Source organism: Oncorhynchus clarkii, chromosome 17 (genome assembly GCF_045791955.1).
Source record: "Oncorhynchus clarkii lewisi isolate Uvic-CL-2024 chromosome 17, UVic_Ocla_1.0, whole genome shotgun sequence".
NCBI classification, from domain to species: domain Eukaryota; kingdom Metazoa; phylum Chordata; class Actinopteri; order Salmoniformes; family Salmonidae; genus Oncorhynchus; species Oncorhynchus clarkii.
Window position 1 is genome coordinate 47,484,947 of NC_092163.1, and position 22,098 is coordinate 47,507,044.

General features: G+C 41.5%; 1 protein-coding gene across 2 annotated transcripts in view; it reads right to left on the reverse strand.

Annotated features, from left to right (window-relative positions):
- The window catches only part of LOC139370993 (SAP domain-containing ribonucleoprotein-like), a 64,698-nt gene extending 45,322 nt beyond the window's left edge, over positions 1-19,376 (reverse strand). Inside the window, exons 1-6 of one of the 2 annotated variants that reach the window (XM_071110952.1) lie at positions 19,281-19,376; positions 15,610-15,709; positions 15,053-15,090; positions 14,847-14,920; positions 14,440-14,491; positions 1,879-1,952 (exon numbers count right to left, since the gene is read on the reverse strand). In XM_071110952.1, coding sequence (XP_070967053.1) covers positions 1,879-1,952; positions 14,440-14,491; positions 14,847-14,920; positions 15,053-15,090; positions 15,610-15,709; positions 19,281-19,313 — 371 coding nt within the window. In that variant the 5' untranslated portion in view covers positions 19,314-19,376. Of the gene's footprint in view, positions 1-1,878; positions 1,953-14,439; positions 14,492-14,846; positions 14,921-15,052; positions 15,094-15,609; positions 15,710-19,280 lie in introns of both variants that reach the window. The other variant, XM_071110951.1, reaches the window with a different exon arrangement.
- Positions 19,377-22,098: the final 2,722 nt, after the last annotated feature.

Consider the following 22,098-nt stretch of genomic DNA (forward strand, 5'->3'; position numbering starts at 1 on the left):
TCTAGGAGCAACAACAGCTCAGCCGCGAAGTGGTAGGCCATAAAAGCTCACAGATAGGGACCCCCGAGTGATGAATCGTGCAGTGCGCGCAAAAAATAAAAATAAAACGCCCGTCCTTGGTTGCAACACTCACTACTGAGTTTCAAACTGCCCCTGGAAACAAAGCTTGCCGGCATCGGACTCTGGAGCAGTGGAAACGCGTACTCTCGAGTGATGAATCACCCTTCAACGTCTGGCAGTCCGACAGACCAATCTGGTTTGGTGGATGGCAGGAGAACGCTACCAGCCCGAATAGATAGCACCAACTGTAAAGTTTGGTTGAGGAGAAATAATGGTCTGGGGTTGTTTTTCATGGTTCGGGCTAGGCCCCTTGGTTCTAGACATTCTAGACGATTCTGTGCCTCCAACTTTGTGGCAACAGTTTGGGGAAGGCCCTTTCCTATTTCAGCATGACAATGCCCTCCTGCACAAAGCGAGGTCCATACAGAAATGGTTTGTCGAGATTGGTGTTGAAGAACTTGACTGGCCTGCACAGAGCCCTGACCTCAACCCCATCGAACACCTTTGGGATGAATTAGAATGCCGACTGCCAGCCAGGCCTAATCGCCCAACAATTAGGGCTCAACCTCAATAATGCTCGTGGCTGAACGGAAACAAGTCCCGGCAGCAATGTTCCAACATCTAGTGGAAAGTCTTTCCAGAAGAGTGGAGGCTATTATAGCAGTAAGGGGAGACCAACTCCATATTAATGCCCATGATTTTGGAATGAGATGTTCGAGGAGCAGGTGTCCACATACTTTTGGTTATGTAGCGTAATGCAGCTTTTATTTTTATTGTTTTTTTATTAGTTTTTGTCCTGTAAAGCACATTGCGTTGCATTCTGTCTGAAATAAAGCTTCATTTAATTTAATTTGAGAACGAGAAAAGAACATGCTGCTGAATGCTCCGGTCACAGTATCTGGGCTCTTCGGTCCTTTCGTGGAGACCATTACACACAAATTTGAGCAGCAACAGGAAGGCTCTGCAGCCTTCAAGGCTATCATGCTCTGCAGGCCCCGGGCTCGACCTCATACATCAATCGCCAGGGCGGAGTCCGCTCAATGGCCATGCACCAGGTGGCATCCGGGATACATGCTGTGGGCATACACACACACCTGCACTCACTGTCAGCAACGCACATTCCAGGTATATTGAATCCAGGTGCGAACCTATTGTCGAGGGGCAAGCCAGAGTCTGCAGAGTGGCGTATCCACCCACAGGTGATAGAGGCGTTTTGGTGCCAGTTCAGAGGAGACACGTAGATCTGTTCGCATCTCGAAGTGCAACACAATGCCCTCTTTGGTATTCCATTCTGAACAACAACCCGGGAGTCCCATAGGGCAGCGCACAATTGGCCCAGTGTCGTCTGGGTCAGGGGAGGGTTTGGCCGGGGGGGGGGGGGCTTTACTTGGCTCATCGTGCTCTAGCGACTCCTTGTGGCGGGCCGGGCGCCTGCCGTTAGTTGAACTGTGTCTTCACCGACACATTGGTCCACATTAAGCAGGCGGATGTTACTGAGCGCGGTTTGGCGGGTCATGTTTTGGCAGATGCATTACTCGACCTTCAGGTCTCCTGAGCCCGTTGTGGAGTTTAAGCGATCATAATTTGATATGATGAAATTTGGGAGGAAAGGGGAGATAAAACACAAAAAATTTAATAAATGATTATTCAGTGGTGCTGTCTGGAGACCGCTTATAGCATAGTAAGAACTTGTTCGTCTTTCGTAAAACCAGGGTTGTAGTACAACTCATTTGTTTTAACCAAAATATGTATAACCCTAGTTTTATCTAAAGTCAACATATGATCCATTATAATGTGTAATTCGGTCCAGGGGCTCACCTGGCAGCGCGGGCCTCTTTCTTACTATCAGCAGTAGCAGGCAGGTTGAAACGCTCTGCCCTCTTCTGCAGCCTCTGTGATGGATACAAATAGATACAAGTTAAATATTCATGCTACTAGCGAACTTGTAACATTGTATAAAATATTCTGGGCCCTACGAGTTTCCCGCGCACAGACACAGCTGTAGGCTATTTGCGCAAGGGATAAGAAGCAGTGCTTGACTTGGGCAGGAGCTCACCGAAGCTGAGTACCGGAACCTCAAACCTGTTCCTCAAAGAATATTGGCTCAAAAGTATTGTGGAGCTCCTGCACCTAAATAGTCACTGCCCCCAAAATGAGTACCGGAACGTATTTCAGTCCAACTCAAGCAATGATAAGAAGTAATCAGGTAGGACAATTTTATGACGAGTTCTTATCGAAAGGGAGAGAGATAGGAAGTTTTTTTAAATACATTGAGGAACTACTGTAATTCTCAATGGATGTAAAAATAAGACTGTTTGCGGTGAAGAAAACATTACTTTGAGAAGCTCCACAGGTTATTAGTAGTGGTGCATTAAGCCAATCAGAAATACTAAATCAGACCCTACACATCATGTCTACATTTGCGCAGGCCAGGTAGCCTATAGGCCTTCTTCCATGCGTGCGCATCCTTACTCAACATTTACAGGAGTGCTGAAAACAAAAAACAATGACTAAATTGACAAAAATTGTTTCTCACAAGTGCAGCATAGGTTGTGCACACTGGGTGATAATGTGACAGGAATAATAATATTGATAACAGAAATTACTGTAACCAAAGTAACAAACATTGTAGATTAGAAATGGTAGGAATTAACGGTAAATGTATTACTGGTAATATATGTAATGAGGAATTGATATACACTAACAATTAAAACACAAATAATTCACACAATGAAGTTAAGAAACAATGAATGTGCACAAATTGGCAGGAGAGAGCGCATTCTGAAGAGAGTAGCGCATTGTGCATCTGGGCGCATGATCAATCCGACGTCTGCACTGGCCATGCAGCAATCACAGTGATACGGACTCAGCAAAAGTCGGGCTATTCATACTTCCTGCGCTTCGCAGTGCAGAGTTTGTCTTTCCTACATGATGTACCGCCCACACCTACCATCAACCAACCATGTCAACGCGGCGCTATACAGAGGTCTCTGCATTGTTACAACATTTGGGAGGCGCTTTGGCAACTGCATGCCTCTGGAGGCTCCGCAATTCCGTCACACATATGGAGCCACCTACCACATTTTTCAATCAAGCATAAACTGGCATTTAGTCTAGGCCTCCGCAAAGCACTAGTTCACCAAGATGAACGCAAATATAAATATATGTATATACAGTACCAGTCAGTCAAAAGTTTGGACACTCCTACTCATTCAATGTTTTCTTTATTTTTTACTATTGTCTACATTGTAGAATAATAGTGAAGACATCAAAACTATGAAATAACACATGGAATCATATAGTAACCAAAAAAAGTGTTGAACTAATCAAAATATATATATTTCAGATTCTTCAAAGTAGCCACCCTTTGCCTTGATGACAGTTTTGCACACTCTTGGCATTCTCTCAACCAGCGTCAGGAGGTAGTAACCTGTAATTAACTACAATTAACAGGTGTGCCTTGTTAAAAGTTCATTGTGGAATTTCTTTACTTCTTAATGCGTTTGAGCCAATCAGTTGTGTTGTGACAAGGTAGGGGTGGTATACAGAAGACGGGCCTATTTGGTAACAGACCAAGTCCATATTATGGAAAGAACAGCTCAAATAAGCAAAGAGAAACGACAGTCAATCATTACTTTAAGACATGAAGGTCAGTCAATGCAGAACATTTCAAGAACTTTGAAAGTTTCAAGGGCAGTCGTAAAAACCATTAATCCCTATGATGAAACTGGCTGTCATGAGGAACGCCACAGAAAAGGAATAGGGCTGTTGCAGTGACCGTATTACCACCACACCTGGAGTCACGAATCATGAAGGCAGTCAAATTCCACATGACCGTTTAGTCATGTAATTAGGCTTTTCCAAGCTCTGATGCTGCTGGTTATTAGTAACCTACCAAACTTGCTAACTGCCTGGTGCTCAGCACTCTATTGTCTCTCTAATCACTCTGACATCAATGCTAATGTATTTGAAATTCTAATCAAACACTTCATGAGAGCCCATGAGCTCATGTTGCGCAACATTTTTATAGGCTATGTAATTGAGTGAGAAAACAGAGTGAGGATCCCATCAGCTACGCCTACTATATTTATTTCTCAACTTTCCTAATATTAAGCACATTGCTTATATTTACAACAGGAGTACAGCCTACCTGCCTGGCATGAAAATAAACCATGGGGAAAAGCGTCCTCCATTCGCTATTTAAGTGTATTTTTTCCGTTGCCCCTGTTGTTTCGATACAGGTGCATGATAATGGTCCATTCTAAATCAAAACAAATGTCACATATTATTTATATATATGAGCTCCCGAGCGGCACAGCGGTCTAAGGCACAGCATCGCAGTGCTAGAGGCGTCACTATAAACCCTGGTTCGATCCCAACCGGCCGTGATCGGGAGTCTGATAGTGCACTTCCCTATTGGCCCAGTGTCATCCAGGTTAGGGGAGGGTTTGGTCGGTAGGGCTTCATTGTAAATAGGAATTTGTTCTTAACTGACTTGCCTAGTTAAATAAAGGTTAAATAAAAATGTTTTTAAAAAGTGTATATGTAAAGACAAGATTAAATCAATAAGTCTGATAGGTGCCTATCACCTATCACTTGTGAATTATATACACTGCTCAAAAAAATAAAGGGAACACTTAAACAACACAATGTAACTCCAAGTCAATCACACTTCTGTGAAATCAAACTGTCCACTTAGGAAGCAACACTGATTGACAATAAATGTCACATGCTGTTGTGCAAATGGAATAGACAACAGGTGGAAATTATAGGCAATTAGCAAGACACCCCCAATAAAGGAGTGGTTCTGCAGGTGGGGACCACAGACCACTTCTCAGTTCCTATGCTTCCTGGATGATGTTTTGGTCACTTTTGAATGCTGGCGGTGCTTTCACTCTAGTGGTAGCATGAGACGGAGTCTACAACACACACAAGTGGCTCAGGTAGTGCAGCTCATCCAGGATGGCACATCAATGCGAGCTGTGGCAAGAAGGTTTGCTGTGTCTGTCAGCGTAGTGTCCAGAGCATGGAGGCGCTACCAGGAGACAGGCCAGTACATCAGGAGATGGGGAGGAGGCCGTAGGAGGACAACAACCCATCAGCAGGACCGCTACCTCCGCCTTTGTGCAAGGAGGAGCAGGAAGAGCACTGCCAGAGCCCTGTAAAATGACCTCCAGCAGGCCACAAATGTGCATGTGTCTGCTCAAACGGTCAGAAACAGACTCCATGAGGTTGGTATGAGGGCCCGACGTCCACAGGTGGGGGTTGTGCTTACAGCCCAACACCGTGCAGGACGTTTGGCATTTGCCAGAGAACACCAAGATTGGCAAATTCGCCACTGGCGCCCTGTGCTCTTCACAGATGAAAGCTGGAGACTCCGTGGAGAACGTTCTGCTGCCTGCAACATCCTCCAGCATGACTGGTTTGGCGGTGGGTCAGTCATGGTGTGGGGTGGCATTTCTTTGGGGGGGCCGCACAGCCCTCCATGTGCTCGCCAGAGGTAGCCTGACTGCCATTAGGTACCGAGATGAGATCCTCAGACCCCTTGTGAGACCATATGCTGGTGCAGTTGGCCCTGGGTTCCTCCTGGGTTCTTCCTAATGCAAGACAATGGAAAGGTCTCCTCATGTGGCTGGAGTGTGTCAGCAGTTCCTGCAAGAGGAAGGCATGATGCTATGGACTGGCCCGCCCGTTCCCCAGACCTGAATCCAATTGAGCACATCTGGGACATCATGTCTTGCTCCATCCACCAACGCCACGTTGCACCACAGACTGTCCAGGAGTTGGCGGATGCTTTAGTCCAGGTCTGGGAGGAGATCCCTCAGGAGACCATCCGCCACCTCATCAGGAGCATTCCCAGGCGTTGTAGGGAGGTCATACAGGCACGTGGAGGCCACACACACTACTGAGCCTCATTTTGACTTGTTTAAGGACATTACATCAAAGTTGGATCAGCCTGTAGTGTGGTTTTCCACTTTAATTTTGAGTGTGACTCCAAATCCAGACCTCAATGGGTTGATAAATTTGATTTCCATTGATCATTTTTGTGTGATTTTGTTATCAGCACATTCAACTATGTAAAGAAAAAAGTATTTAATAAGAATATTTCATTCATTCAGATCTAGGATGTGTTATTTTAGTGTTCCGTAAAAAGGCATAGATTTTCTTAGGGTGCATTAAGGCCACAAAGGGGATGCCGCCGTGAAACTCGAAGCATTATCAAGTGCTTGTCAAATTGTGAATGAGAGACTGATGGCGTGTGTACAGCCTGCGCAAAAAAACAAAATCAGTGCTCATGCCTTTCAAGTGACTTTTTTCAAGTCATCATTACTCTCATCATATAGCCTTTACAATCAATGTTTTAAAATCAAAACATATAGCCCAAGTTTGAAGAACTAAAGTGAAATTAATAACTCAAAATTAAGCATATAGGAGTACATATTTCTTTGTTAACCGCTCAACACAGAATAGCCGCATGTGCGCACTCCCTGAAATCGTTTGGAGAAAATAATTATATTTTATTCAGCTTTGTTCAATTGTATTCTTCATACTATAAAATATAAATAACGCCACGGAATTATAAGACAATCTCGTCTGCTAAATGAACTAGAGTCGCCCACAGCCATTTGGCATAGCCACATCAGGACAACAGAGTATGCTATTATTTTCTTTTGAAATTGACATTTTCTTCTGTTCTTTTGTCTGACGAGTCCAAATTTGAGATTTTTGGTTCCAGCCACGTGTCTTCGTAAGACGGAAAATCTCTGCATGTGTGGTTCCCACCGTGATGCATGGAGGAGGTGTGATAGTGGGGGGGGGGTCCATTGCTGGTGACACTGCCAGGGATTTATTTAGAATTCAAGACACACTTAACCAGCATGGCTACCACAGCATTCTGCAGCGATACGCCATCCCATCAGGATTGCGCTTAGTGGGACTATCATTTGTTGTTCAACAGGACAATGACCCAACACACATCCAGGCTGTGTAAGGGCTATTTGACCAATAAGGAGAGTGATGGAGTGCTGCATCCGATGACCTGGCCTCCACAATCACCCGACCTCAACCCAATTGAGATGGTTTGGGATGAGTTGAACCGCAGAATGAAGGAAAAGCAGCTAACAAGTGGTTAACATATGTGGGAACTCCTTCAAGACTATTGGAAAAGCATTCCAGGTTACAACATAGTTTTGATGTCTTTACAATAATTATACATGTAATGAGTAGATGTGTCCAAACTTGTAATGTATATATTAGTCGACTGGTCGATTGTTTGGTCGTTAGGCTGTCGGTCGACCAAGATTGTTTAAGTCGAGCACGAAAACAATCTTTGTCGATCAACAACCTAACAACCAAACAATCGAACAGTTGACCTATTGCGGTCAGCCCAACAATAGATCAGTTTCACATTCCAACACAGTGTGAATTACAAGAGGGGTCATTCCATTTGATTTCAATAACTTTTTTGACCGAACCCCTTTGGATTTGAATGAAAGATTCTATGCATATTTGCCAATGGTAGAAGTAGTTTTTGGACCTGAATGCCAAAACATTTACCAGAAAGAGTTGGTCAAAGTTGACCCATTTTGCATATCCCACCCTACCATGAGACAGACATGCATGTCTTCATCACTGGAAAAAATAAACAGTTGAGTTTGATATAATTTAAAAGATTACAAAACAGGGTTGTCAAACTATTTGATAATTTCTTGAAAAAAAATGGTTTAATAATTTTTTATTTATTTTTTTAGCTTTAACTTGAATTATCTTTGGTATATGTTTTCATTTTCACATATGTTGTAGATTAGACCCTATTTTACATCATCTGGTGTTTTGTGTTGTGCACGCCATTGGTTGAGACACAGCATGCTCTTGAATACAAGGTGGGAGTCATATTTTGGCTAATAAATGGGAGAAAAAAATTTGAACTGTCAACTTTTAAATGGTAGCACAAAGACGGTTGGAGGTCCACACATCAGAGAACGTTGACTTGAATGGGAATATCATTTATTAAAAATTATACTGTCAATCCTCCATAGGAAACCTATTGAAATAATATAAATACAGTGCATTCAGAAAGTATTCAGACCCCTTCACTTTCCCACATTTTGTTACATTACAGCCGTATTACTCTAAAATTTATTAAATTGTTTGATTTCCTCAATCTAATCATTCTACACACAATACTCCATAATCACAAAGCAAAAACAGGTTGACATTTTTGCAAATTCGTAAAAAATAAGCAGAAATACCTTATTTACATAAGTATTTAGCCCCTTTGCTATGAGACTTCGAAATTGAGCCCAGGTGCATCTTGTTTCAATTGATCATCCTTGAGAGGCTTCTACAACTTTATTGGAGTAAACCTGTGGTGAATTAAATTGATTTAACATGATTTGGAAAGGCACACACCTGCCTACATAAAGGTCCTGAACAAAAACCAAGCCATTAGATCGAAGGAATTGTAGAGCTCAGACAGGATTGTGTCAAGGCACAGATCTGGAGAATGGTACAAAAAAATTCTGCAGCATTGAAGGTCCCCAAGAACACATTAGCCTCTATCATTCTTAAATGGAATAAGTTTAGAACCACCAAGACCCGAACCCTAGAATTGGCCGCCCAGCCAAAATGAGCAATCAGAGGAGAAGGGCCTTGGTCAGGGAGGTGACCAAGAATGGTCACTCAGAGCTCCTCTGTCGAGATGGAAGAACCCTCTAGAAGGACCACCATCTCTGCAACACTCCACCAATCAGGCCTTTATGGTAGAGTGGCCAGATTAAAAGACTCCGGCAACCCTAGTCATAGACTGTTCCCTCTGCTACCGCACAGCAACCGGTACAGGAGCGCCAAGTCAAGGTCCAAAAGGCTTCTTTAACAGCTTCTACCCCCAAGCCATAAGACTACTGAAAAGCTAGTCAAAGGGCTACCCAGAACCCTCTTTTACGCTGCCGCTACTCTCTGTTTATAATCTATGCACAGTCACTTTAACTATAATTACATGTACATATTACCTTAATTACCTCAACTAACCGGTGCCCCCCGCACATTGACTCTGTACTGGTACCTCTGTATGTTGCCTCGTTTGCTATTTTACTTCAGCTGTTGAATTATTTGTTACTTTTATTTTCTATTTAACACTTTGCTTTCTTAACTTATTAAAGCATTGTTGGTTAAGAGCTTGTAAGAAAGCCTTTCATTACCTGTTGTATTCGGCACATGTTACAAATAAAATCTGATTGGATTTGATAGCCCGCTTGGAGTTTGCCAAAAGACCCCTAAAGGACTCAAGATTCTCTGGTCTGATGAAACCAAGATTGAACTCTTTGACCTGAATGCCAAGCATCACGTCTAGAGGAAACCTGGAAACATCCCCACGGAGAAGCATGGTGGTGGCAGAATCATGCTGTGGGGATGTTTTTCAGCGGCAGGGACTGGGAGACTAGCCAGGATCCAGGGAAAAATGAACGGAGCAAAATTACAGAGAGATCCTTGATGAAAACCTGCTCCAGAATGCTAAGGACCTCAGACAGGCACAAAGGTTCACCTTCCAACAGGACAACAACCCTCAGCACACAGCCAAGACAACACAGGAGTGGCATCGGGACAAGTCTCTGAATGTCCTTGAGTGGCCCAGCCAGAGGCCGGACTTGAACCCGATCGAACATCTATGGAGAGACCTGAAAAAAGTTGTGCATCAAGGCTCCCCATCCAACCTGACAGAGCTTGAGAGTAATCCCTGCCGAAGGTGCTTCAACAAAGTACTGAGTAAAAGGTTTGAACACTTATGTAAATGTTATATTTCAGTTGATTGCAAACATTTCTAAAAAACTGTTTTTGCTTTGTCATTATGGGGTTGTGTGTGTAGATCGTTTTTTCCCTCAATTTAATCCATTTTAGAATAAAGGCTGTAACATAAGAAAATAGTGAAGAGGTCTCAATACTTTCCGAATACGCTATACAGATAACGGACTATACATTACCATTTAAGTTGACATTCGACTGTGGGTGGACCGGTGGCCATCATTGTGGTAGTAATTAGAGGTAAAAATGTGTACTCAATTAAAATGTTAATGATGTACGAAATAAATTGCAGTAGGGCTGTTGCGGTGACCATATTACCACCACACCTGCGGTCATGAGTTATGACCGCAGTAAAATTCCACATGACATACATTGGTAGTACCCAACTCTCTAATGACCATCAGGTCGCTAATGGCCTGGTACTAAGGGCTCTATTGTCCCTCTAACCACTCTGACAGTGTAAATGAAATCATAAATCACATCATCAAAACAGTTCCTTGCTTTTAAAACTCACCTCAGTGTGATTGTACTTTTTCTTCATATTGATCAATAGGTTGAAACTGAGTGGAAAACATGGTCGTTGTGGATGTTGTTTCAAAGCATAACACAACGAAATGGGCAGTGCATTCTAAAGGTGATGATGAATTAAAAACACCCAAAAGGCGTATTAGAGCTTATGTATACCCATAGGCCTATACATGAGCTCAAGATATCTAAGATATCTTTACATAATTGGTCTAGCCTATACTCCAAAATAAAACAAATTCTAGTAATCTTCTTTTAGTGTGGACTGTATAATTATGCATATTTGATAGACTGGTTGGCTACGTTATGCTATCCTCCAAACGTTCTATCCATGAGTCTGGGAGAGAACATGTAGGCCTAGGACTAGGCGATGCTGTTAGTTTATTGATTTTGCAGGTCGGCTTACAGGGTTAGCCTACAATTATAGTACATTTGTTTTTGAATATATAATGAATACCTTTAGGTACAGAATATCCCACCACAGTGCATTTCCATTTATCTCGCCTTAATTTCCTTCTCGAGCACACAGAGGGGCTGTCAACAGTTTGGTGAAATATGTTTTGTTGGGAAAACATGTTACTATCGATGTTCCTGAATAGATTTCACTCAATTCCAAAATTAAGCACTGGGTAGCTGCAGGAACAGGTTTGGAGAACCCATGGCATTCAGCGTTTGGGAGGAATATAACGTTGCTGAGCAAGAGGCTGCATCCTCAAACAGTGAATGATGCATGGAGTGAAATAACCAGAGTACGCTACCCAAATAGAAAAAAACTAAGCAGTCTCCATTCGCTATTCGAGTGCATACTGATGACATGTATTTGTTTTACCTTGCCCCTTTGATAATTGACTATTTTAAATCTAAATTAATTGAACATATTAGTAAAGACAAGATTAAATTGAGACTAGTCTGATGGGTGAAAATATACTGAACAAAAATATAAAACAACATGTAAAAGTGTTGGTCCCATGTTTCATGAGTTGAAATAAAAGATCCCATAAATGTTCCATACGCACAAAAGGCTTATTTCGCTCAAATTTTGTGCACATATTTGTTTACATCTCAGTTAGTGAGCATTTCTCCTTTGCCAAGATAATCCATCCACCTGACAGGTGTGGCATATCCAGAAGCTGATTAAACAGCATGATCATTACACAGGTGCACCTTGTGCTGGAGACAATAAAAGGTCACTTTAAAATGTGCAGTTTTGTTACAAAACACAATGCCACAGGTGTATCAAGTTCTGAGGGAGCGTGCAATTGGCATGATGACTGCAGGAATGTGTACCAGAGCTGTTGCCAGATAATTTAATGTTAATTTTTCTACCATAAGTCGTTTTGGAGAATTTGGCAGTACGTCCAACCGGCCTCACAACCACAGACCACACCAACCCAACTCCTCCATATTCAGCTTCTTCACCTGCGGGATTGACCAGCCACCCGGACAGCTGATGAAACTGAAGAGTAATTCTGTCTGTAATAAATCCCTTTTGTGGGGAAAAACTAATTCTGATTGGTTGGGCCTAGCTCCCCAGTGGGGATGCCTGGCTCCCAAGTGGGTGGGCCTATGCCCTCCCAGGCACACTCATGGCTGCGCCCCCTGCCCAGTCATGTGAAATCCATAGATTATGGCCTAATATATTTATTTCAATTGACTGATTTCCTTATATGAACTGAAACTCAACAAAATCATAATTTTTTGCTTGTTGCGTTCTTATTTTTGTTCAGTATATGATCACTTTATGAGAGAACCGCGTATGCAACTTGAGGCAAAGAACAGAGTGCAAACTTTTTGGGGGACTTCATCAATAGCCTATAGTCGCGCCATGCAGCCCATATACTGTATGTTCTGATTTCTAGACATTCTAAAAGTTTGTATCATTCACAACTAAAGTGGCCAAATAACTCTAAATCTAGCATATAGGACCTGTTTCAAATTATCACTTTTACGCTCAACATAGCCACTTCATATGTGCACTCTGGAATGGGAAAAATATATTTTCTATTTTATTCTGCAAAGTTAAATTATATTATTCCTACTATAAAATCATATAATATAATACTAAATAATGGCACGGGACATATAAGCATATCTTGTCTGCTAAACGAACAAGCCTAAAAGCCTATGGAATGGCACATATCCAGATAACGCACAGTAGGCCAACTCATTATTTACTTCTGAAATACATTTTCTTTGTATCATAACGTTTCTTTAGACCGGTATAAAATAATGTTTTTTTGTGATGGTGTATATTAAAATAATTTGTAAGACTTTCAAAAAAAATAATTCATCTAGATGTTCCAAAGGTGCGTATCAGTGGCTTATATGCATAGAGCTGCTAAATGTGTTTTTGTTCATTAACTGTCAATTACCATGAGACCAGCAGTCTTTTTGAATGACAATAACCGGCTGAAGAAAATGTCATGACTGACACAGCCCTTAGTCGAAAGCAGAGGTTGACCGATTATGATTTTTCAACGCCGATATCGATTATTGGAGGACCAAAAAAGAAAATACCGATTCATTGGCCAATTTTTTTTATTTTTATGTATTTGTAATAATGACAATTACAACAATACTGAATGAACACTTATTTTAACTTAATATAATACATCAATAAAATCAATTTAGCCTCAAGTAAATAATGAAACATGTTCAATTTGGTTTAAATAATGCAAAAACAAAGTGTTGGAGAAGAAAGTAAAAGTGCCATGTAAGAAAGCTAACGTTTCAGTTCCTTGCTCAGAACATGAGAACATATGAAAGCTGGTACTTCCTTTTAACATGAGTCTTCAATATTCCCAGGTAAGAAGTTTTAGGTTGTAGTTATTATAGGAATTATAGGACTATTTCCCTCTATACCATTTGTATTTCATTAACCTTTGACTATTGGATGTTCTTATAGGCACTTTAGTATTGCCAGTGTAACAGTATAGCTTCTGCCCCTCTCCTCGCTCCTCCCTGGGCTCGAACCAGCAACACAACGACAACAGCCACCCTTGAAGCAGCGTTACCCATACAGAGCAAGGGGAACAACTACTAGAAGGCTCAGAGCGAGTGACGTTTGAAACGCTATTAGCGCGCGCTAACTAGCTAGCCATTTCACTTCGGTTACACCAGCCTCATCTCGGGAGTTGTATAGGCTTGAAGTCATAAACAGCGCAATGCTTGACGCACAACGAAGAGCTGCAGGCAAAACGCAATAAATTGCTGTTTGAATGACTGTTTATGCGCCTGCTTCTGCCTACCACCGCTCAGTCGGATACTTGTATGCTCAGTCAGATTATATGCAACACAGGACACGCTAGATAATATCTAGTAATATCCTCAACCATGTGTAGTTAACTAGTGATTATGATTGATTGTTTTTTATAAGATAAGTTTAATGCTAGTTAGCAACTTACCTTTGCTTACTGCATTCGCGTAACATTAATCGGTCGACCTCTAGTCTAAAGGGATATGTCCATTCTATGAATTATATTTCTATTATTTAAATTTTACCCACCCTGTATTCAAGAGTATGCTGTGTCTCAACCGAAGGCAGGCACAACACAAACCCCTGAGATTTCATAAAATAGGGTCTAATCTACAAAATATGGGAAAATGAAAACATCTGACTTTAGGTAATTGATGTTAAAGGAGAAAAAAAATGAATGTTTATTTTATTTATCTATAAATTATTAAATTGCTTGACAACCGTTTGTAAGCTTTTAAATTATATAAAACTCAACTGTTTATCTTTTCCACTGATGAAGACATGGATGTCTCATGGTAGGGTGGGGTATGCAAAATGAGTGACTTTTTAGCACCTCCATCACCTAAATGTCTTGGCTTTCAGTTCCAAAAAGTCACTTTCTGACCACTTCGACCATGGGCAAATATATATAGAAAGTTTCAGTCAGATCAAATGGGCTGAGTCAAAACTGATTGAAATGAAATGGAACGACCCAGAGCTGATGAGTAGAACATTGTGGAAAACAAGATTTTAAATCTAGCTATTTAATGCAGTTATTGTGTGCATCATGCACACAATTAGAATACTGTACTACATACCTCATCCGCAACTGATGGGGCAGTGATTTTTACAACTTTCTTCTCAGCATCCCTAAAGCAAGACAAAATGTAAAGTTGAATAAACTATCTAGTGGAAAACTTTGTAAACCTAGCCTGCCCTCTATTGGTTAAAAACAATCCACTGCACGTCCAGTGAAATAATCCCCCAAAGACATCTTGTACATACCGTATAACAACATAAATTGATCATGACTGACATTCAAAGACTAAAAAAGGAAGGTGCCAACATCAAACTTTATCTTAACATGTTGAAAAACTGCTGAATTTGCCATGAGAATCACAATAACAATGATTAGGCTATGCCCACTTCAATCACATAATAACCATCAGTCATTAGGACATGAAACATCCCATAGGTAGGTTTGAGTAACAAATAGAGTACTGACTTTTCAGGTACAGCTGCCTTTTCTACTGCCACTTCTGCAGGTGTTTCACTGATTTCCTCCTCTTTAGGATTGTCCTGTAAATATACACCAAGCATGTAATCAGCACAATTTTAAATATTCTGAAATATTATAAGAGTAAAATATTCTGAAAAAATAAGTCAGCTTTAAACAATCATATTTTTATTAAACATGTTTCACATGCTTACCTCCAACTCTCCCAAAACCTCCTCTTCGTTCACCTCATCTTCTGGAACATAAAAGGTCAAATACAAAATGTTTCTCACATTTTCAAGACAAATTGGCTGTAAAAACAAGAATATTTAACCGAGCATAGTACAGAAGAGAATGTATACCCCATCTGTTGGAGAGAATAATGCTACATACATCTAACCAACCAAGGTTCAGTTATTGGAGAAATCAAGACATTTCATGATAACATCCAAGAAAGAGTAAGGTTTATATTGCAGTGGTTTTGTTAAGCTGAGTTCAGAAACAAATCAAGAGAAATGTCGATATTAGGGAAAGTGTTTGTTACTGAGCAAAAATAAAAAACCACAGACATACCGACACCTAAACATGACAATACATTATGCTAATAATTGGAATTGAACTCCCCATCACATCATTCACAGGGCAGGGGAACATTATGCCTTCGTACGTCATTGATTATTTGTATTTTTTTTACTAATTTAGGCTACATTTTACAATCAGTGCTGGTAAGAAAAGAGTAAGTGTTAGTGGAAGAAAGACAAGTCCATCATACCATGCTCCTCAAGGTACGCCTGCAACCGGCCAATAAGGTCACCTTTGTTTCCTTTCACGGCCAATCCCCTCACAGCACACTCCTGCTTGAGCTCAGCCAACTGAAGAAGGTAGGGTCGACAAATGTAGAAGACTTTTAGTGAAGAGCGTATGCATATAATACAATTAACATTGATTGTATTTATAGAAAAAGGTCAACTACAAAAAAAATTACTAAATCAGTCATAATAACATGGCTACCACATAAGTAAAGAGTTTTGGCACAACAATGCAGCCATTGGAAACATACCTTCTGCCTGACGTAAAACTCAATGCAATTGGGTTTCCAGGCAAGGGAGAAGGCAGTTTTCAAGAGCTAACACACGATGTCCACCAGGTGCATATGAGTTTTGTTTTGCTGGATGTCACGCCTGCATTTTCCGTACTTGACACACGTTCTTCACTTTTCAACTAGCTAAAAGTCTGTGTGTACCTTCGTTTGTACAACCGCACAGTAAAGCAACCAGTAGTTGAAAAAAAATTTACGTATGCGGTACACAGAACACATTGCAGCCTAGTGCGGCATTCCCAACGTATCTTTGTGGACTATACCATTGACGATGAATGATTTCCGCTGCAAAGACTTCGATGCATCTGGTGGACATGAGGTGTTAAAGGCTCTGTACGGTTAATCTGTTTTCTGCATTGGCCATACAGCATTTATGGTGATACGTTCAGTTGTGGAAAAAATACTAAATTGTCATACTTGAGTAAAAGTAAAGATACCTTAATAGATTATGACTCAAGTAAAAGTCACCCAGTAAAAGTCTAAAAGTATTTGGTTTAAATATACTTAAGTATCAAAAGTACATGTTATTGCTAATATACACTTAAGTATTAAAAGAACAAGTATAAATCGTTTCAAATTACTTATATTAAGCAAACCAGACAGCACAAATGTCATTTTTTGTTTGTTTACAGATAGCCAGGAGCACACTTCAACACTCATACACAATTTACAAACGAAGCATGTGTTTATTGAGTCCACCAGAACAGAGGCCGTAGGGATGACCTCTTGATAATTGTGTGAATTGGACAAGTTTCATGTCCTGCTAAGTATTAAAAATGGAATGAGTACTTTTGGGTGTCAGGGAAAATGCATAGAGTAAAAAGTACATTATATTATTTAAGAATGTAGTGAAGTAAAAGTTGTCAAAAATATACATAGTAAAGTACTCCAAAAAACGAATTAAGTTGTACTTTAAAGTATTGACACTTAAGTACTTTACACCACTGGCCAGAGAATTCATACTTCTTGCGCTTTGGGTAACAGGGCAGAGCTGTTGTCAAGAAAGTGAGTTTGTGTTCATTCAGGCCCTACCGAGCTCACCTACCGTCAAACAATCATGTCAATGTGGAGCTATACGGAGCCCTCCACATTGCTACAAAATGTGGGAGACACAAGTCATCGCCGTACGGGATTTCCGGGAAGGAGCATGACCGGGTGGCACAGAGTCTGAGCAAGCAAATCAAGGAATCCGGGAGAAAGAGAGCACGCTTGTTTGAAATTGAAATGGGCTTCGGTCGCTATTGAAAAAGAAGAGCATCAAGATGAAGAAGCTGCTTTACAAGTGGGATGCACTGTTGAATGCTACATCCAGAGGGGTTCGTGCTGATTGTACAGAGATGGTGACAGCCAGTTAAATGGCATCCCTTGACAAGGCAAGAACAAGATGCATGTCAGGAGAAGTGCAGTATTATCATAAGGAGATGTATACTTGGAATACGGAGGAGGAATGGAGGGAAAAAGAGGCAGAGGAGATCTAAGAGAGAGAGGGAGGAAGAGGGTGAACTTGAGTCAGGAAAAATTTCAGAAAAGGGGAGATGGTTTGTTAAAGAATGGTAGGAAGTGTAAGCAGAGTGAGTTGAAGACAGGAGGAGAAATGATAGGTGTGGTGAAGTTCTCAGAGGCTGAGGCTTGCACCAAGGGTCTTTGACAGTAGGAGTGAAGTTTTGGGGGAAAAAATGGACCCTTGCCTTTTGGCTGAGCCAAAAGATTGATTTGTTTTGCTCTCAAGAAAAGGCTGCCATTGAAAGGAATGATTACTGGGGTAGCGGTAAATGTGAAAGCTGACCAACTGAGGGGAAGATTCCAGTGTTTGTGATGCTCGTCGTTTGGTGAGACACAGACAGGGTGGTGTGAGTGGTGAAACAGAAGAGTCAGTCTGTTCTTTTGAGTTTTGATGTTGAGTCTTTGGCCGACAAAGTGATGTTAGGATATATAAGTTATCCTGTACGAGCTTTTGTGCCAAATACATTACATTGTTACAGGTGTCAACCTTATGGGCATGTGGCAGCAGTGTGTATGAGGGAGGTTCCTAGGTGTGAGAAGTGTCCAGAAGGGCATGAGACAAAGGAATGTGTAGCATTGGGGATAGTACTGGTATGTGTTAATTGTAGGGCTGCCCATGGGGCTGGGGATCAGAAATGTCCCGTGCAAGAGAAGCAGGTTGAGTTTTCCAGGGTTAGAGTCATGCAGAAGTTGTCATATGCTGAGGCAGTGAAGAAAGTTGAGGAAGATGGGTCAAGTGGGAGGGATCCTGAGGAGTGGTGTGACTAGTAATTATGTACCAGTACAGGTGGATAAACTAACAAGTGATATGTTTCACTAAGATTGTATTTTTGGCATTTATATTAACTGTACTGCAGGGATGGAATTTAAGTTGCGGAAAAGAGGTTCTGGTGGCAGCTGCAGAGAGACTTGACAGGGTGTTCATTTTATTATTTAACCAGGCAAGTCAGTTTAGAACAAATTCGTATTTACAATGACAGCCTATCCCTGCCAAATCCTAACCTGGACGACGCTGGGCCAATTGTGCGCCTCCCTATCACAGCCGGATGTGATACCGCCTGGATGCAGTGTCTTAGACCACTGCACCACTCAGGAGCCTGTTAAGTGGTGGTATTCCATACTTTCAGACTGTTGGCCTGAAGTAGGACTAAATATGTTTAAATAGTGGAGTATGTTTTTGTTCTGTGTGTGTGTGTAGCATTAGATGGTATGGTATTTATGTTTTTTTTTTCAAGCAACATTAAAGGGATCTATATTTCAGTCTAGTAGGTGGCGGTAATCCAACATTTATTGGATGCCAACCGCCGTTAAACCTCCTAGAGGAAGAGGAAGCATCGCCGTGCAAAGCTCGATTTGGCCTCCACAAGCCACCCGAGGCGTCTCAATCGTGTCGCCCTCTGTACGGAGCTTCCGCTCGCATTGCCAGACCAAGCATAAATCGGCTATAAAAGCTGTATATACCAATTGTGTATTACAGCCTGATTAATCAAACTAGGTAGCTACCAGAACTAGCTAAGAATACAATAACTTTGCTAGGTAAAATGTATTTATTAGCTAAATTAATTCATGCAACTAGCTGGTCAAATAACGACGCTCTCGGTTATTTCATGTTTTACAGTAACGAACGTGCGCATGTTAGCTAGCTAACACTAGCAGACAGCTGTGTAAGGTAGCTAGCTTCCATTTGCAGGCAAATCACACGGAGTATTACTACCGCACAACTACATTATCTAGTGAGTGGAGTAGTAAACCGTACAATACGTAAATGACATTTTACACGATGCCAGACTATAAGGAATTACGTATGTATTGGATTTTATTCCTTTTTAAATAGTTCTCACCTTCAATTTCTGGAGTTCAACAACCCCAGCCATCTTGTTTGTATAGGGAAAGCGCGGAAGAAAATGATCCAATGGTAATGCCTTTTAGTGAAAGGCGCAATAAAACGACCGATGATTGGCTATACGCCGCTTATACTCGTGAAATGGTAGCAATGTTCAGTGGTGCTGCCATCTGCCGAAACTTTGTGTGAAGATTTTTTACTTTCTTTTTTTCGTCATTCCCACAGCAACTACGGTTGCATTTACACTGGCAGCCCATATCGTATCCTTTGCCAAAGTATTGGTCTTTTGACCAAACAGATCAGATCTTTTGTCAATAATTGGGCAAAACATCAGAATTGGGCTCCCTGTGTAAACACAGCTAACTAAGTGATTTATAGCTACACTAAATCAAATCTTATTTGTCACATGCAACAGCTTGTAAGCAGGAATAAGGAAGATAGAATTATGGTCACTATATATACAAAAGTATGTGGACATCCCTTCAAATTAGTGGATTTTGCTATTTAAGGTACACCAGTTGCTGACAGGTGTATACAATTGAGCACACAGCCATGCAATCTCCATAGAGAAACATTGGCAGTAGAATGGCTTTACTGAAGGGCTCAGTAACTTTCAATGTGGCACCGTCATAGGATGTGACCTTTCCATCAAGTCAGTTCATCAAATTTCTGCCCTGCTAGAGCTGCCCCAGTCAACTGTAAGTGCTGTTATTGTGAAGTGGAAACATCTAGAAGCAACAATGGCTCAGCCGGGAAGTGGTCCCCGGTTGCAACACTCACTATGTAGTTCCAAACTGCCTCTGGAAGCAACATCAGCACAATAACGGTTAGTCAGGAGCTTCATGAAATGGGTTTCCATAGCCGAGCAGTCGCACACAAGCCTAAGATCACCATGCGCAATGCCAAGCATCGGCTGGGGTAGTGTAAAGTTTGCCGCCATTAGACACTGGAGCAGTGGAAATGCATTCTCTGGAGTGATGAATCATGCTTCACCATATGGCAGTCTGACGGGCAAATCTGGGTTTGGCGGATTGCAGAAGAACGCTGCCTGCCCCAATGCACAGTGCCAACTGTAAAGTTTGGTGGAGGAAGAATAATGGTCTAGGGCTGTTTTTCATGAATCGGGCTAGGCCCCTTGGATCCAGTGAAGGGAAATCTTAACGCTACAGCATACAATGACATTCTAGACGATTCTGTGCTTCCAACTTTGTGGCAACAGTTTGGGGAAGGCCCTTTCCTTTTACATCATGACAATGGCCCTGTGCACAAAGCAAGGTCCATACAGAAATTGTTTGTTGAGATCAGTGTGGAAGAACTTGACTGGCCTGCACAGAGCCCTGACCTCAACCCCGTTGAACACCTTTGGGATGAATTGGAACGCCGACTGCGAGTCTGGCCTAATTGCCCAACATCAGTGCCGACCTCACTCATGCGCTTGTGGCTGAATGGAAGCAAGTCCCCACAACAATGTTCAAACATCTAGTGGAAAGCCTTCCAATGAGAGTGGAGGCTGTTATAGGAGCAAACTCCATATTAATTTCCATGATTTTGGAATGAGACGTTCGACAAGCAGGTGTCCACATACTCTTGGTCATGTAGTGTATATTGATGCTGCATTCATAACCAAGCGGGAAAGTTATTAGTTGTGATGTCGTAAATACCAGTTGGATGCATTCACATGCTTTGAACTCCGTGAGAAACACTGATTGGCTAATGGATAGCCTCTGCTGAGTCCCCAACAAACAGATGTTCCGGTTTCCAGGGGAAATGGAAAGACAGCCTGTAACACGACTTCCACTTTTGGACGTTAGTGAGGCGACACTCCATCTTAACTCCTCCTCCCCCTTTACTGGATTGGTTCAAAAGTGCAGAAGAGAACTTCCCCAACAATTTCAGGTGTTTCTTTTACGCCTGCTACGTTAGGTTAGCTAATGGCCTACCAGCTGTTTATTTGAAGTGTTTCTAAAACCCCCTACAGAAAAAAATGGTGGAAAAACAATTGGAACCATTTCCCTGTTTGACCGCTAGGTTTTATGGGTATTATGACTCATTCTGTGGTACTCAATGGTCCCACCTGATCTTGCTTCCTCCCACCTGCCTTCCATATTTGAGGACACGTGTTTCCATTGTTAGAGCGTCACTCGACTGTCTTCTCAATATAATAGAACATATTTGATCGAACCCAAAACCTAATTTAGGGCCAATCTCGCCCTATGCATTTGTGGAGATCTGTGTGGATTCAATATATGAAAGCAATATGATAATCATAACCTCGCCTTCTGATAGGCTAGATGGAAGTTAAGCCATATTGCTTATAAATCAATCAAATCCTCTCACAAGTGCATAGGGTTAAGGAGTTGATTTGGGATTCGGACTTATGCTGCATTCATAACCAAGTGGAAAGTGGGAATTTGTCAGTTGTGAAGTTGTAAATACCAGTTGGATGCATTCACAGGGGTTACAACACAAAAATCCCATGACTGAAACTTAAGTCGATCTCAGATCGCTAAGTTGACCTCCCCTTTCATCTAATAAAAGCCATGACCATCATGCCTTTAGGGTAAGAGGATCATTTTGCACATGTATTAAACAGCGAATTTGACCAACTCAAGACCCCTTGCTTAGGGGGTCCTGGATCCTCCCAGAGATCATTTTTATGCAGGACTGATAAACTCAGGTCTGGAGACTTTTTAAAAGGACATTCTACTTCAAAGTGAATGATAATAAAATGTTGACACCATCTAAAACATAAATTCCACCTCCAGAAATGGGCCCAATAACATATTGTACCATGCATATAGCCTGTGCATAGTCTA